The sequence below is a fragment of the Aquarana catesbeiana genome, linkage group LG13 (genome assembly GCF_042186555.1).
Source record: "Aquarana catesbeiana isolate 2022-GZ linkage group LG13, ASM4218655v1, whole genome shotgun sequence".
Taxonomy (NCBI): Eukaryota; Metazoa; Chordata; class Amphibia; order Anura; family Ranidae; genus Aquarana; species Aquarana catesbeiana.
Window position 1 is genome coordinate 180,699,356 of NC_133336.1, and position 12,441 is coordinate 180,711,796.

At 42.5% G+C, this 12,441-nt stretch overlaps 1 protein-coding gene across 2 annotated transcripts in view; it reads left to right on the plus strand.

Moving 5' to 3' along the window:
• The window catches only part of LOC141117019 (SLAM family member 9-like), a 202,549-nt gene that overhangs the window by 181,290 nt on the left and 8,818 nt on the right, over positions 1-12,441 (plus strand). For both annotated transcript variants that reach the window (XM_073609590.1, XM_073609589.1), the window contains exons 4-5: positions 4,913-5,011; positions 8,660-8,727. In XM_073609590.1, coding sequence (XP_073465691.1) covers positions 4,913-5,011; positions 8,660-8,727 — 167 coding nt within the window. The remainder of the gene's footprint in view (positions 1-4,912; positions 5,012-8,659; positions 8,728-12,441) is intronic.

The window sequence follows — 12,441 nt, forward strand, 5'->3', positions numbered from 1 at the left end:
TAACACCAATATTTAAAAAGGGCCCAAAATACATCCCTGGGTTAGCCTAACATCAATAGTATGCAAGCTCTTGGAGGGGATGATAAGGGACTATATACAAGATTTTAGTAACGAGAACGGTATCATTAGCAGTAATCAGCATGGATTCATGAAGAATCGTTCTTGCCAAACCAATCTATTAACTTTCTATGAGGAGGTGAGTTGCCATCTAGATAAAGGAAGGCCGTAGACTGGTGTATTTGGATTTTGCAAAAGCATTTGACACAGTTCACCATAAACTTTTACTGTACAAAATAAGGTCCGTTGGTATGGACCATAGGGTGAGTACATGGATTGAAACCTGGCTACAAGGGCGAGTTCAGAGGGTGGTGATAAATGGGGAGTACTCAGAATGGTCAGAGGTGGGTAGTGGGGTCCCCCAGGGTTCTGTGCCGAGACCAATCTGATTTATTTTGTTCATAAACGACCTGGAGGATGGGGTAAACAGTTCAATATCTGTATTTGCGGACAATACTAAGCTAAGCAAGGCAATAACATCTCCATAGGATGTGGAAACCTTGCAAAAAGATCTGAACAAATTAATGGGGTGGGCAACTACATGGCAAATGAGGTTTAATGTAGAAAAATGTAAATAAATGCATTTGGGTGGCAAAAATATGAATGCAATATATACACTGGGGGGAGAACCTCTGGGGGAATCTAGGATGGAAAAGGACCTGGGGGTCCTAGTAGATGATAGGCTCAGCAATGGCATGCAATGCCAAGCTGCTGCTAACAAAGCAAACAGAAAATTGGCATGCATTAAAAAGGGGATGAACTCTAGAGATAAAACGATAATTCTCCCGCTCTACAAGACTCTGGTTCGGCTGCACCTAGAGTATGCTGTCCAGTTCTGGGCACCAGTCCTCAGGAAGGATGTACTGGAAATAGAGTGAGTACAAAGAAGGGCACTTAAGCTAATAAAGGGTCTGGAGGATATTAGTTATGAGGAAAGGTTGCGAGCACTGAACTTATTCTCTCTGGAGAAGAGACACTTGAGAGGGGATATGATTTCAATTTATAAATACCGTACCCCACAATAGGGATAACACTTTTTTCACGGAAGGGAGTTTACCAAAACACATGGCTACTCATTAAAATTAGAAGAAAAGAGGTTTAACCTTAAACTACGTAGAGGGTTCTTTACTGTAAGAGCGGCAAGGATGTGGAATTCTCTTCGACAGGCGGTGGTCTCAGCGGGGAGCATCGATAGGTTCAAAAAACTATTAGATAAGCACCTGTCTGACCGCAACATACAGGGATATTCAATGTAATACTGACATATAATCACACACATAGGTTGGACTTGATGGACTTGTGCCTTTTTTCAACCTCACTCACTATGTAACTATGTAACACTGCCTTGTTAGGTATTACTGTTAAATTACGCTGATGCCTAATTAGAAATCAATGTATTAAGATGATTAAGTATTATTATTTTTATAAATATTATTGTGTAAGTGTAAAGACGGTGGTGACTTACTATGTAGGTTATCATGTGTATAAGTTTCTGCTGCCTAGGAGACCAGGTCAAAACTTTACTGTGTGATGTGCACCCTGGATGTTGGACCTTGCCTGGTATCACTATAGCATATCCATATGGAACAACAACTACCTTATGAATAAGCAATGGTTTTGTTAAATGTTAGATGAAATAAATGTATCTACAGATTGTGCATATAGGGGGTAATCATAAGGGTTGTGCTACAGTATAAACAAGAATCAGCCCTGTCCACACACCTTTCGGACAACCCTATTTTTTCTTAATTTGACTTAAAGTGGGAGTAAACTCCCTTGGCTGATGTTTACCTGTAGGTAAGCCTATAATAAAAGGCTTACCTATAGGTACAGTAAATATCCCCTAAACGTGCACCATTTATGGGTGTTTTTCTTTACAAGCAGCCAGTGACGTCACCGGCACTTGCGGCCTGAAGAAACAGCATACCTGTGCCATTCCTTCAGAGCCCTGTGCCATAAACAGTGACTTCCACGCGCATGCATGGGAGTGACGTCATCGCGCCTCAGCCATTCATACTGCCAAAGCCTACGAACCTAGAAGGAAAACCGGGTGAAGATGAAAGCGCCTACAGCAGTGACAGCGCGCCACTGGATGGCTTTGTTTTCAGGTAAGTCTGTCATGATGTGCTAGTATGCGGTGCATACTAGCACATTATGACTTAAACTGCCCGTGGCCCATTCTTTTTTTTTTTGCTGCAGTTTACTACCGCTTTAAAGTAATGTTACCTTCCTTTGTATTCACAACCACAAAATCACGCCCCCATTTTTTACATCCTCATTGTCAGAAACAATGAAACAAGAGGAAGACATTTGAGGCATCTTTTGTGTGCATACATAGTTAGAAGAGTTGTTTTGAAGGTTTTAAGAAGAAAAAATGCAAATGGCTCCATTTTGTGCTGCTGCCTGCAAAGTGTGACTGATGGATTGGAATTTGCACAGTCAAATGTGTCCACAACACTGCCAGGTGGCCAGGGACACCTCAAACAGGCACTGTCCTCAGGAAACAGGGATGTATGGTAACTCCACTTACAAAAGAGACACCTGTAAAAGAGGATAGTTTAACTTTAATTGGTCTGGTGCCCATTTCTGGAATCTTCACTGAAGGCTTACCTATTGAGAGTTTAGATAGTCAATGGCGACCCTAGGGGGGGGGCCAGAGGGGGCCCTGACCCCCCCAACATTATGCTGTGCCCCACTATGTGTGCCCCACTTTTTTTACAAAAAAGGCAATGTCTAAGAGGGAGAGCGTCCCCAGTCAGCTCCTGCGGGTGATTCCTCCCCCCTCCCTCTGCTAGCTGACACTGCATAATGCGAGCGCTCACACAACCACGGCCACCCGATCTGCTCCTTCCCCTGCATCCTCATTGGCAAGGAGAAGAGCGAGTTGCAGGAAGGACTCCAGCAGGACTCTCAGTTACTGAAAAAACAGACTGATTTCTCCCATCCTTAGGACAGGAGAACCAGCCTGTAAATTCCAAGAGATACCAGCGCTGTCAATAGCAGGGGCAGGACAGCAAGAAGGGGGGAAGGGGGATCAGACATTGGAAGCGAGGAAGGGGGATCAGACATTGGATGGTACGCTCACTCACTCGAGGATGGAGGCTCAAGCACTGACACCTGTCATCCATAATGTATCTGCCGGCTGCTGAGCTTAAGATTTCCAGCCCACGCATCCCTTTCCTGAGCACACAATATCTTGGGGATTGGTGTGTGAGTGTCCAGACAAAGGGGTAAGGGCAGGAGGAGCAGAAGGAGATCAAGCCCTCTTTCCCCTCCTGTCCATGTTTGGGGGTGGGGCCTGTGCACACACCTATGTACTTGGCGGTAGTGGTACTCAGTTACTTGGGGAACCGCAGTCCATTCTTAATAATGTGTCCGGGTTTCAGCAGGTCTGAAACCCGTACACACAATTCCAAACCCGGACTGTCCGGGTGAATCCCTGACGGGTGGCAACCCTAAGTACTGATATCATCATGCTTGATTTAGTGATGGGCAGCCTTTCTCATCACCCAATTACAACAAACTTCATCTTAGGGCACAAGAAAGTCACTCACAGCTTCCCCTTTCCTTTGAAGACCCCACCCGCACACTCTATAATTCCCTTCCCCAATCCTCTTGGTCCGAATGCACAAAGCTTTTGGCCAATACCAGATAACATAATAATAAATTCACTGAGGGTGAACTTTAGGGCCATGTACATTAAAAAAAACATTCTTTAGTTAATGTCCCCTGGTGTTTTGCTTTAAAGTGAAACTTCAGCCAAAATGTTTTTTTTTTTTTTTTCGGATATAGTAGGAATCTCTCAGGATTTTTTCACCCCTTTCCCTGTTGGGCAGAATTTCTTACCTTAAGCCAGCCATAGATGGTTTGAATCTCCGCCGGTTAAGTAGGGACCGGTCGAGATTCAAACCATCTATGGGCAGACTGAATGTGCCCAAGTCAATCCATCAATCAACTTGGGTATAATTAGCATGTCGGATTAAAGGAAATTAATGGAAATCTCACCATTGACAACTGTCAACAGAACAGCATATAATCCCACTGTTTCTTTTCTGATGACATCTCTAATATTTTAGATTTCTTCTTTTTGTGCAGGTCACTGGGACAAAAAGCAAAACTCAGTCCCCTCAACAGGGATACAGACAACAATAAAAACTTAACAGATGTTAAAATCTCTTGATTTCCTTTTATATTTTTATGTTAATTTTTGACAAATAGAAAATGCACTCTGTATTAAATTGCCTTGATAAATAAAGTTATAAAAAAAAACTTAACAGATGTTGAAACCCTTTCCACCTTAGTAGAAAAAAAAAATACTTTTGTCTGGAGCCTCATGTGTGAAAAAATGTAAATGCATATTGGTATCATACCTTGAAATTCACAATTTGAAACGGAATCATTCAGCATACCCCAAAGCACAAGATCGGACGGTGGATATATGATCATATTACCCATGCATAACCTACCTAAGCCATATAGTGCATGCCAAAAAACAAAGACACAGATGTCACTAAACTACCTTAGTGCAATGGTTTCTCATTATAACCACAAACATGAAAAATACATTGAAATTAAAATTGCAGGGGCAGGGATTCTAAAACTGTTCCATGCCCAAACACGATGTGAAATGGCAAATCAAAGTTTTTTTTATATCCTAGTCTGCTCTTTCAGACCCCACCCACACAAGACCCAAGCATCTCTTTATGGCCCGTAATATCATGCTGATGGGGCTTCTGGTCATACTGGACTAAAAAAATGCAAGAATCATTTTTTCCATTTAAACTTTTTAAACTATTATTACATTAATGTATTTTTATTTATTTTTTGCTTATTATTATTTTTGTACTTCTTACAGGTAAAAGCCGTGGCAATTATACATTTTTGGCACTTCTGGTAGTGCCATTGGTTTTTATGGGATGGTTTCTCCTTGAAATGATAAAAAAACGAAATAAAGGTATTTTATTTTCTTCAGAAACGTTGAACATCAATAACCTGTATATATATATATCTCAACCAACTGAGTACCAGCCTTATAAGGAGGAAAAAGCAAGAGGGTGGGACTTTAAATGAAGCACGTGTTAGGCATATTATAATGCTTTAACTGTGCACATGGTGGCGAATGTTTTGGTTTGTGGTGTCGCCCGGATCTCATCCAGTTCGGGAGTTGTGATGCACAATGTGGGTGTCCTTCCCTCCTTCGTCTCCATTTCTCCTCGGGGGGTGGACGTGTCGTCACTGTGCAATGATGTCACGCCCCACGCATCGGACATACGGCGTCCTTGTGACGCTGTTTCTTCGGCGGGGTTTCCCATCTCCATGAGGAATAGAGTGAGGTTGTGATGGCGCCGATTGCCTGGCGAGTTGCCGCCCAGGTGTCGGCGCCTCCTCCTCGTTTTGCTCGTGTGCGTGATGTTGGGGGTTGGTCTGTGGCGGGGCACACATATGGGCGAGCGGTCTGGCTGGGATGGATCACTCAGGCCTCTCTTGTACACCTGACTCCATGTCTCTCCTTGGTACGGTTTTTCTTTAAGCACCAGGTAACTATTCAAACTTTCCAGTCAACCCTCTCCCCTGTTCCCCCATTCACTTCTGATTTTGGGTGTCCTGGTGGTAACCTCTAACCATGGTTTTCCACCTCCACCCCTGTCTAATCACAATATCACTAGTTTTCATTTCTGCACACATTACCTCTATCATGTAGTTTTCACTAACAATCACTTAATTACTCACATAGTTTTCCCACTAGGTTACTTGATTTTATTTACTAATCACCAATACCTCTCACGGTCAAACCAGGAGTGCTCTGTGTGCCCAGATCCGCCCGGGTTGTTTGCCTGTGATGGTTGCCGTCGCTGAACATGCCTCCCCAGCTCCCGATATTGATGTCCTCGGGTGGCCCACAGTCCCTGACATCTCGCCATCAAGTGCACATATACTTGTAAGTGATCTTTAGGGGGGTGTTTTTGATCTATCCTCCCCTTTATTGATACAAGTTAGCTTACCTAGACAACACATTTTCCATTTCAGATACAACACGTGCTTGCTCCTGAAGAGTGGCTTAAAGTCGCGAAACGCGTCGAGCTTCCAGATGCCGTGTACCATATGATTACATGTTTATCAGACTACTGTGCCAATACACATATACCTTTATATATTGTGACAGGGATTAGAAAGATCACAGACCATGCAGGGGAAATTGTATACTATATGTATATCCGATCATGAAATTTGGTGGAATCCTTAAACCTTATCATGCGATTAATTCTTTTAATCATGTTATTATCAGTTACCACTGTTTTAGAATGGTTATTTACATATGTAAATATGTGTTTATGGAATATTAAATACTTTTATTCCCACCACTGTATTCAATTGCTACCACGTGCTTCATTTAAAGTCCCACCCTCTTGATTTTTCCTTCTTATATTGACAGGGATGGAGGCACATGATCATACCAGGCCATGGCTTCATTTAAAGTCCCAATTTCCCTCTTTTCCCCAATTATAGTGAGTACCAGCCTTGTAATACCCCTTCATTACCAGGTCATGTTTTTGTTTCCAGTGCTGTGATGCTTTGAATGCCAATTACTCTGCCACACAGCACTATACCCAAATTTATTTTATATAATTTTTTTTTAAAACCTAGAGCTTTCTTTTGGTGGTACTTAATTACTTAATCACCACTTTTGGTGGTACTTAATCACCACTGTTTTTTTTTTTTACATTTTACTATAAAAAGGGGAGAGAGACAAAAAGTTTAAAAAGAAAAAAAAAGTAGACAAAAAAAAGTAGACCCCTCAAGGTGATATCAATTTTTGCCACATTTGTTTGGCAATTAGGAAACATGCTGGTAGTGGGGGTGGGGGTGGGGGTTAAACATGGAGCTTGAGAATTGTGCACTAGAAACATTGAATATACAGGTCAATGGAGGAAGTGGAGGGGTTATTTTACTGCTCACATTCAGCGTGAGAATGAAGATGAAGAGATTATTGTTCAGATGTGCAGCATAAGGGAAGTGAAAGAGTTAATTTACGGGTCGCATGGAGACAGCACAGGAGATAGTATGTGGGGGGGGGGGGAGTAGAAGGTAATAGAAATGTTCCCTGTGTCACTGAAACAGAATGAATGAATCTGCAGCTGCTGATCTATTCATTCTGTGCTAATTCACAAATACTGATCTCTCTCCTTCCTCTGTTGGAAGGGGAAAGGGAGGGATCAACACTGTATACAGTACCGTATGATCGCTGTGATGACCAATCACAGCAATCTCATGGTACCTATCCCTTTTGATCAGCTCGGTAGAGTGGCTCTGTGTACTGAGTTTGTCTAATGACAGCTAAGTACACAATGATTTCCAGGCAGACCAGATACCTGATAGCTATTTATCTAATGCTGGTTTTAAACAGCACTGGGTAAATATAGGACAGCCGATCCACCATTTAAAGACAAGAAATTGTGTTAAAAACACACCTCTGAAACAGGCTGTATATTTATCTAAAAAGAACTACTATGAAAAAGTCAAGCAGAGGGAAAAGACCTAGTCACATCAATTGCCACGAGTCTCTTATACAGATGATCTTTTCCCCAGGACAGATTTACCACCATGTTTCTGTGTGGAGGTGGCATTCTTGGTAGAGGAACAAGACTTTGCTTCGGCCTGTTAGATCCACCCTCCCGAGGACTGTTGGGGGGGATCCAGAAGCAATAGGAGAAGTGGAACCAAACACAGATCCTCAATATGAATTAATAGAGTAGGACCCCTGCAAGTCCTCAGGTACTACTTTCTCTCCAGCAAGTCCTCACAAGAACAATGAGCATCACAGTAGGGACATCACCAACTGTCACTGCAGTGCTCTGGAAGACCAACCAAATCTCCGGAAAATAGCATTCATCAGACTGGTTGAAATTATGCCCTCAATCATTTCACTTCACAGATATGCAGATATGAGGTTACAGGAACAGAAGTGTCTAGATCAGGGTTTCCCAGACAGACTTCCATGGAACCCTAGGGTTCCTCCAGAGGTTGCTAGGGGTTCCGTGAGCAATGAACAATTTCTGCCTGTCAGATAAATTCCCACTGACCCCATTGATCTTTTTAGCTATTTGTAAGGGGGTAATTCCTCCCAATGAACACAAGTGTAATGATTTTTCGCACTGACCGTCACACTAATGTATTAGGAGTTGTAGATATAGTCATTTTTAGCAGGGGTTCCCTGAGATGGGAAAGTTATTTCAAGGGTTCCTCTGTGTTGAAAAGATTGAGAAAGACTGATCCGGGCAGATTAAGTTTTCTGAGAGATTAATGGCCAGTCCTTCGAAAATATAGCCAACAGGGCAAGTTAAGGATCAGGAGTCAATTGAATTGAACAAAGTTTGGATAAAATTTGAAATATATCTATCCAATACTGAAATAGTCTAGGACAGTGTCATAACATGAATTAACGTGCTCATATGCATATTACAAGGGCAATTAGCTGAAGGTCGAGAACTTGAATTACATTGGACAACCTTTGTTTTCCTTCAAAACTAAATAAAGCTTGCACTGAAATTCCTAAAATGCAATTGTGATCATGATTTTAATAATAGTCTTTATCCTTCTGTAGAACCAGAAGGAACCAATTCTGAAGAAATTCACTATGCAGAACTTGCATCGCTAAATGTGTCTAACCAGGTAAGTTCAGCTCAGATGGTTCAGAATAAACCTCCGAACCTTCTGCTCAAATCTAAATGCTGAGTTACTGATCTGGAAGGGCGTGTGAGCAAGAGCAAAATTAAAACTCCTAATTTGAATGTTTATTTGATTCAGAAAGTATTCAAGTTACTGCATTAGCAATACAACCAGAAAACTAGCATGTTCAGTAAATGGTCAACAACAGCAGCCTACATATTCATACTGTATTCCCCAATATTTCTTTAATGAGAATTACATTATGATTTACTCCTTCATTTTCCATGTCCATGAATAAATCTTGCAGTTTTGGTATGAGTTAGTTTACTAAAAGGAAACCTGTGCAGAGAAGCACTTGCCTTTGCTGACCTCTTCCTCTTCACTTCTAGGCACTGCAATGCTTGATTGAACGCGTTTCGGGGAAATCTTCACCTTCCTCAGCCTAACTGCAGATGAAATGCATCCCATCAAGCATTACTGTGCCAGGACTGGAGAAGAGGAGGACGGATGGCTGCAAGGCTCTGTATGTCATCAGGCGGATTACACAGGATTAATCCACATGACAGGTGTTTCGGTAGTGCTTCAAGTGGATTGTGATAATACTGTCTGTGCCTCTCCAGTGCATTGTAAGTGCATTTCCTATTGTGTGCCTATATTTACTATATGTCAGTGGTGGCTGGTGCTCCAAATTTTTGGGGGGCGTAAACAAACTGAAAAATACTGAACACCCCCCCCCCCATCAATTGCAGCCTCTCTGTGCTCATCAAATGCAGCCATTGTGCACATCATATGCAGCCACTGTGCCCATAAAATGCAGCCACTGTGCCCATCAAATGCAGACACTTGTGCCCATCAAATGCAGACACTTGTGCCCATCATATGCAGCCACTTGTGCCCATCATTTGCAGCCACTTGTGCTCATCATTTGCAGCCACTTGTGCCCATCATATGCAGCCACTTGTGCCCCATCATATGCAGCCACTTGTGCCCATCATATGCAGCCACTTGTGCCAATCAAATGCAGCCACTTGTGCCCATCAAGTGCAGCCACTTGTGCCCATTATATGCAGCCACTTGTGCCAATCAAATGCAGCCATTTGTGCCCATCATATGCAGCCATTTGTGCCTGTCAAATGCAGCCATTTGTGCCCGTCAAATGCAGCCACTCGTGCCCATCAAATGCAGCCAGGCGGGTCCACCGGCTTGGCTGTCACTTCACTAACAAACCCCCCCCCCCCATGGCCGGTCCGGCGGCACTTACCGCTCATGTGGCGGGGCTCTGCTCCTCTCCTGGAGTGACAAGGCTCTCCTCTTCGTCGGCTCTCCTCCTCGGCGGGAAGCGGCGGCTCTCCTCCCCGGCGGGAAATGGCGGCTCTCCTCAGCGGGAAGCTCCTGTGTCCGCTTAGCTCCTCAGGATTGCCTAATGCTTTGGCCAATAGGGAGACAGGTCTCACTGACCTGCCTGCTGATTGGCAGGAAGGAACGTTAGTGTGAAAATAGTGAAAATTCATTCATTATGCCACACAACAGGGTGGGATCAGGGTGCAGTGCTCTGCGCCCCGAGCCCACCCTATTTTGAAGCCTATTAGAGCCTCTGGCTCTAATCAGGTGCTTCAAAATACACACCCCCCTCTGCCTATCCCCGCCATAGTATTTCATGTGTCCGGCGTCCTGAAATGGGCCAGGCACATGAATAGGGAGGGCAGTGCAGGTGTCAGGGAGGGTGGTGCCACTGCTATATGTGTTGAATAAGTGGTGAATCAATTTATTGCACTGTTAGACTCCTTTGTGGCCTTTCTTCTTCTTTATATCTTTCTAGACTTTTCTGGAAGTCCCATTAAGCCTTTTATTGAGGCAGCATCAGAGAGTTCTTAGTGTAGTGTTACGTTTAATTTGAGCAGTACCTCAGAGAATTAAGCAATTTTGTAACTGCTTGCTTTGCTTTACTTTGTTGGTTTTTATGTGATAATACAATGTAATTATGCTGTAAGGTTCGATTCACACTATGGCAGCTAAAATTTGACCTGATTATCAGTGCATTTATGTACTAGTGTGACTTAGTTGCCTTTTTGTATGTGGTTTGCATATTCTATGGGGCCAAAATTTCGCCATGCTGAGTTGCATTGATGTGAATAGACACCATTAAAAGCAATGTGATTTTCATTGTCATGCGATTCTGTGCGACTGAAAAAGCACCTAAAATCGCACTAGTGTGAGCCAGGCCTAAAACTTTTGTTTTGTTTTTCCTCTCTGATATAATTCGGGGAATAGGTTCTTGTGGTTAGAAAATCTTTAGCTAGTAAGTTACCAAGCTATGGGGGGGGGAGCAAAAAAAATATTGTTTTCTTTTTCTTCTTGATTTATAAAGATTCTATTAGGTAGATTGTTTTATTAAACACCCTGCATGTATTTTATATTATAGTAAAGTGTTTCAACTGGTACTGTATGGGTTTAAAAATTCTCTTTCATCTTATTAAATGCATTTTATACCAATGTCAACTTTAAATGTCAGAGATTTAGAAGGAATTGTATTCATTTCAATTTAAAGTGTTCATTGATGGGTCCACTCTAGTCAGGAGTTACGCAATTTATATCCAACAGGTTAATTTTATTCCCTCACCTTCCAGGTGCACATGCTCACCTTTCCATCACCCCCACTGCTGTTAATCCAAAGTGGAGAATAGGGATAAGCATTACTGTGAGCTTTCATTTCAGTGGTATTTTAGTGCAAATTAGGAAATTTTGGCAAAGTGCATTAGAATCAATGGCAAAAGAAATTAGCAGGGTTTTAGTAGAAAAAATGCTTGATGCTTGTAAAAGCATGTAACGCTTAGGAGCGTCAAGCGCTTGGGCGTTAATTTGTTTAATTGGCCAGAATAATAATTTATTCTGGCCATTGAAATGAAAAAAGCTCAAGCGCTAAACGTGCCTAGCCCAATAGTGGTCTGAAGGTTGCCTACTCACTAACCAGGGATTGTTCTGTGTGGAACCTTCCGCTACATAGGGGGACCTTGAAAATCTGCCGTTGATATGGGGTCGTGTGTGGTGCGGGTTTGAATGTGTGCCTGTATGAATGTTGTTGGGGTCTTTCTGTTCTTTCACGGACTACCAGCTCGTTGTACATTAATGACTACATGACTTGGTATAGTCATTGGCACCTTAGGTGCTGGTAATGTAAGTCTGCTTCCGTTGTACTTTTTGCTGTAAAACCAAAATAAACACCTTTCAGAAAACGTGCCTAGCCCTTGGAAGCATTTATGCGCGTCAAGTGTTTTTTCTGCCAAAACGCCGCTGCTCCTGGAAGTGCTGGCATTGGGTTTTTTCTGCCACTAAATGCCCCTGCTTCTAAACTCCTCGAATCGCCTTTGTGTGCATGGACACGTAGGCTAACATGGAGAGGTGTCTGGATGCAGAAAGAAAAAATGCCAGACACCAGAAACGTCAGAAACGTCAGAAACGTCCAGTGTGCATAAGGCCTAAGCCTCCATAAAACAAACAATTTCATGCAACAGTACACATAACGACATATCACACAAAATAAGAGTATAAAAACAATCCAGCAAAAACAGAAAATAAAAATAAACCAAGCTTCCCCAAATGCACCCCCTCCAAAAAACAAAACAAAAAAAACGCACACCCTGTTTACATAAAGAAAAAACTATTTTTTTTCAAGCAAATTTCACCTACACGACATTGTTTCTTCTGTGAAACGTTGCC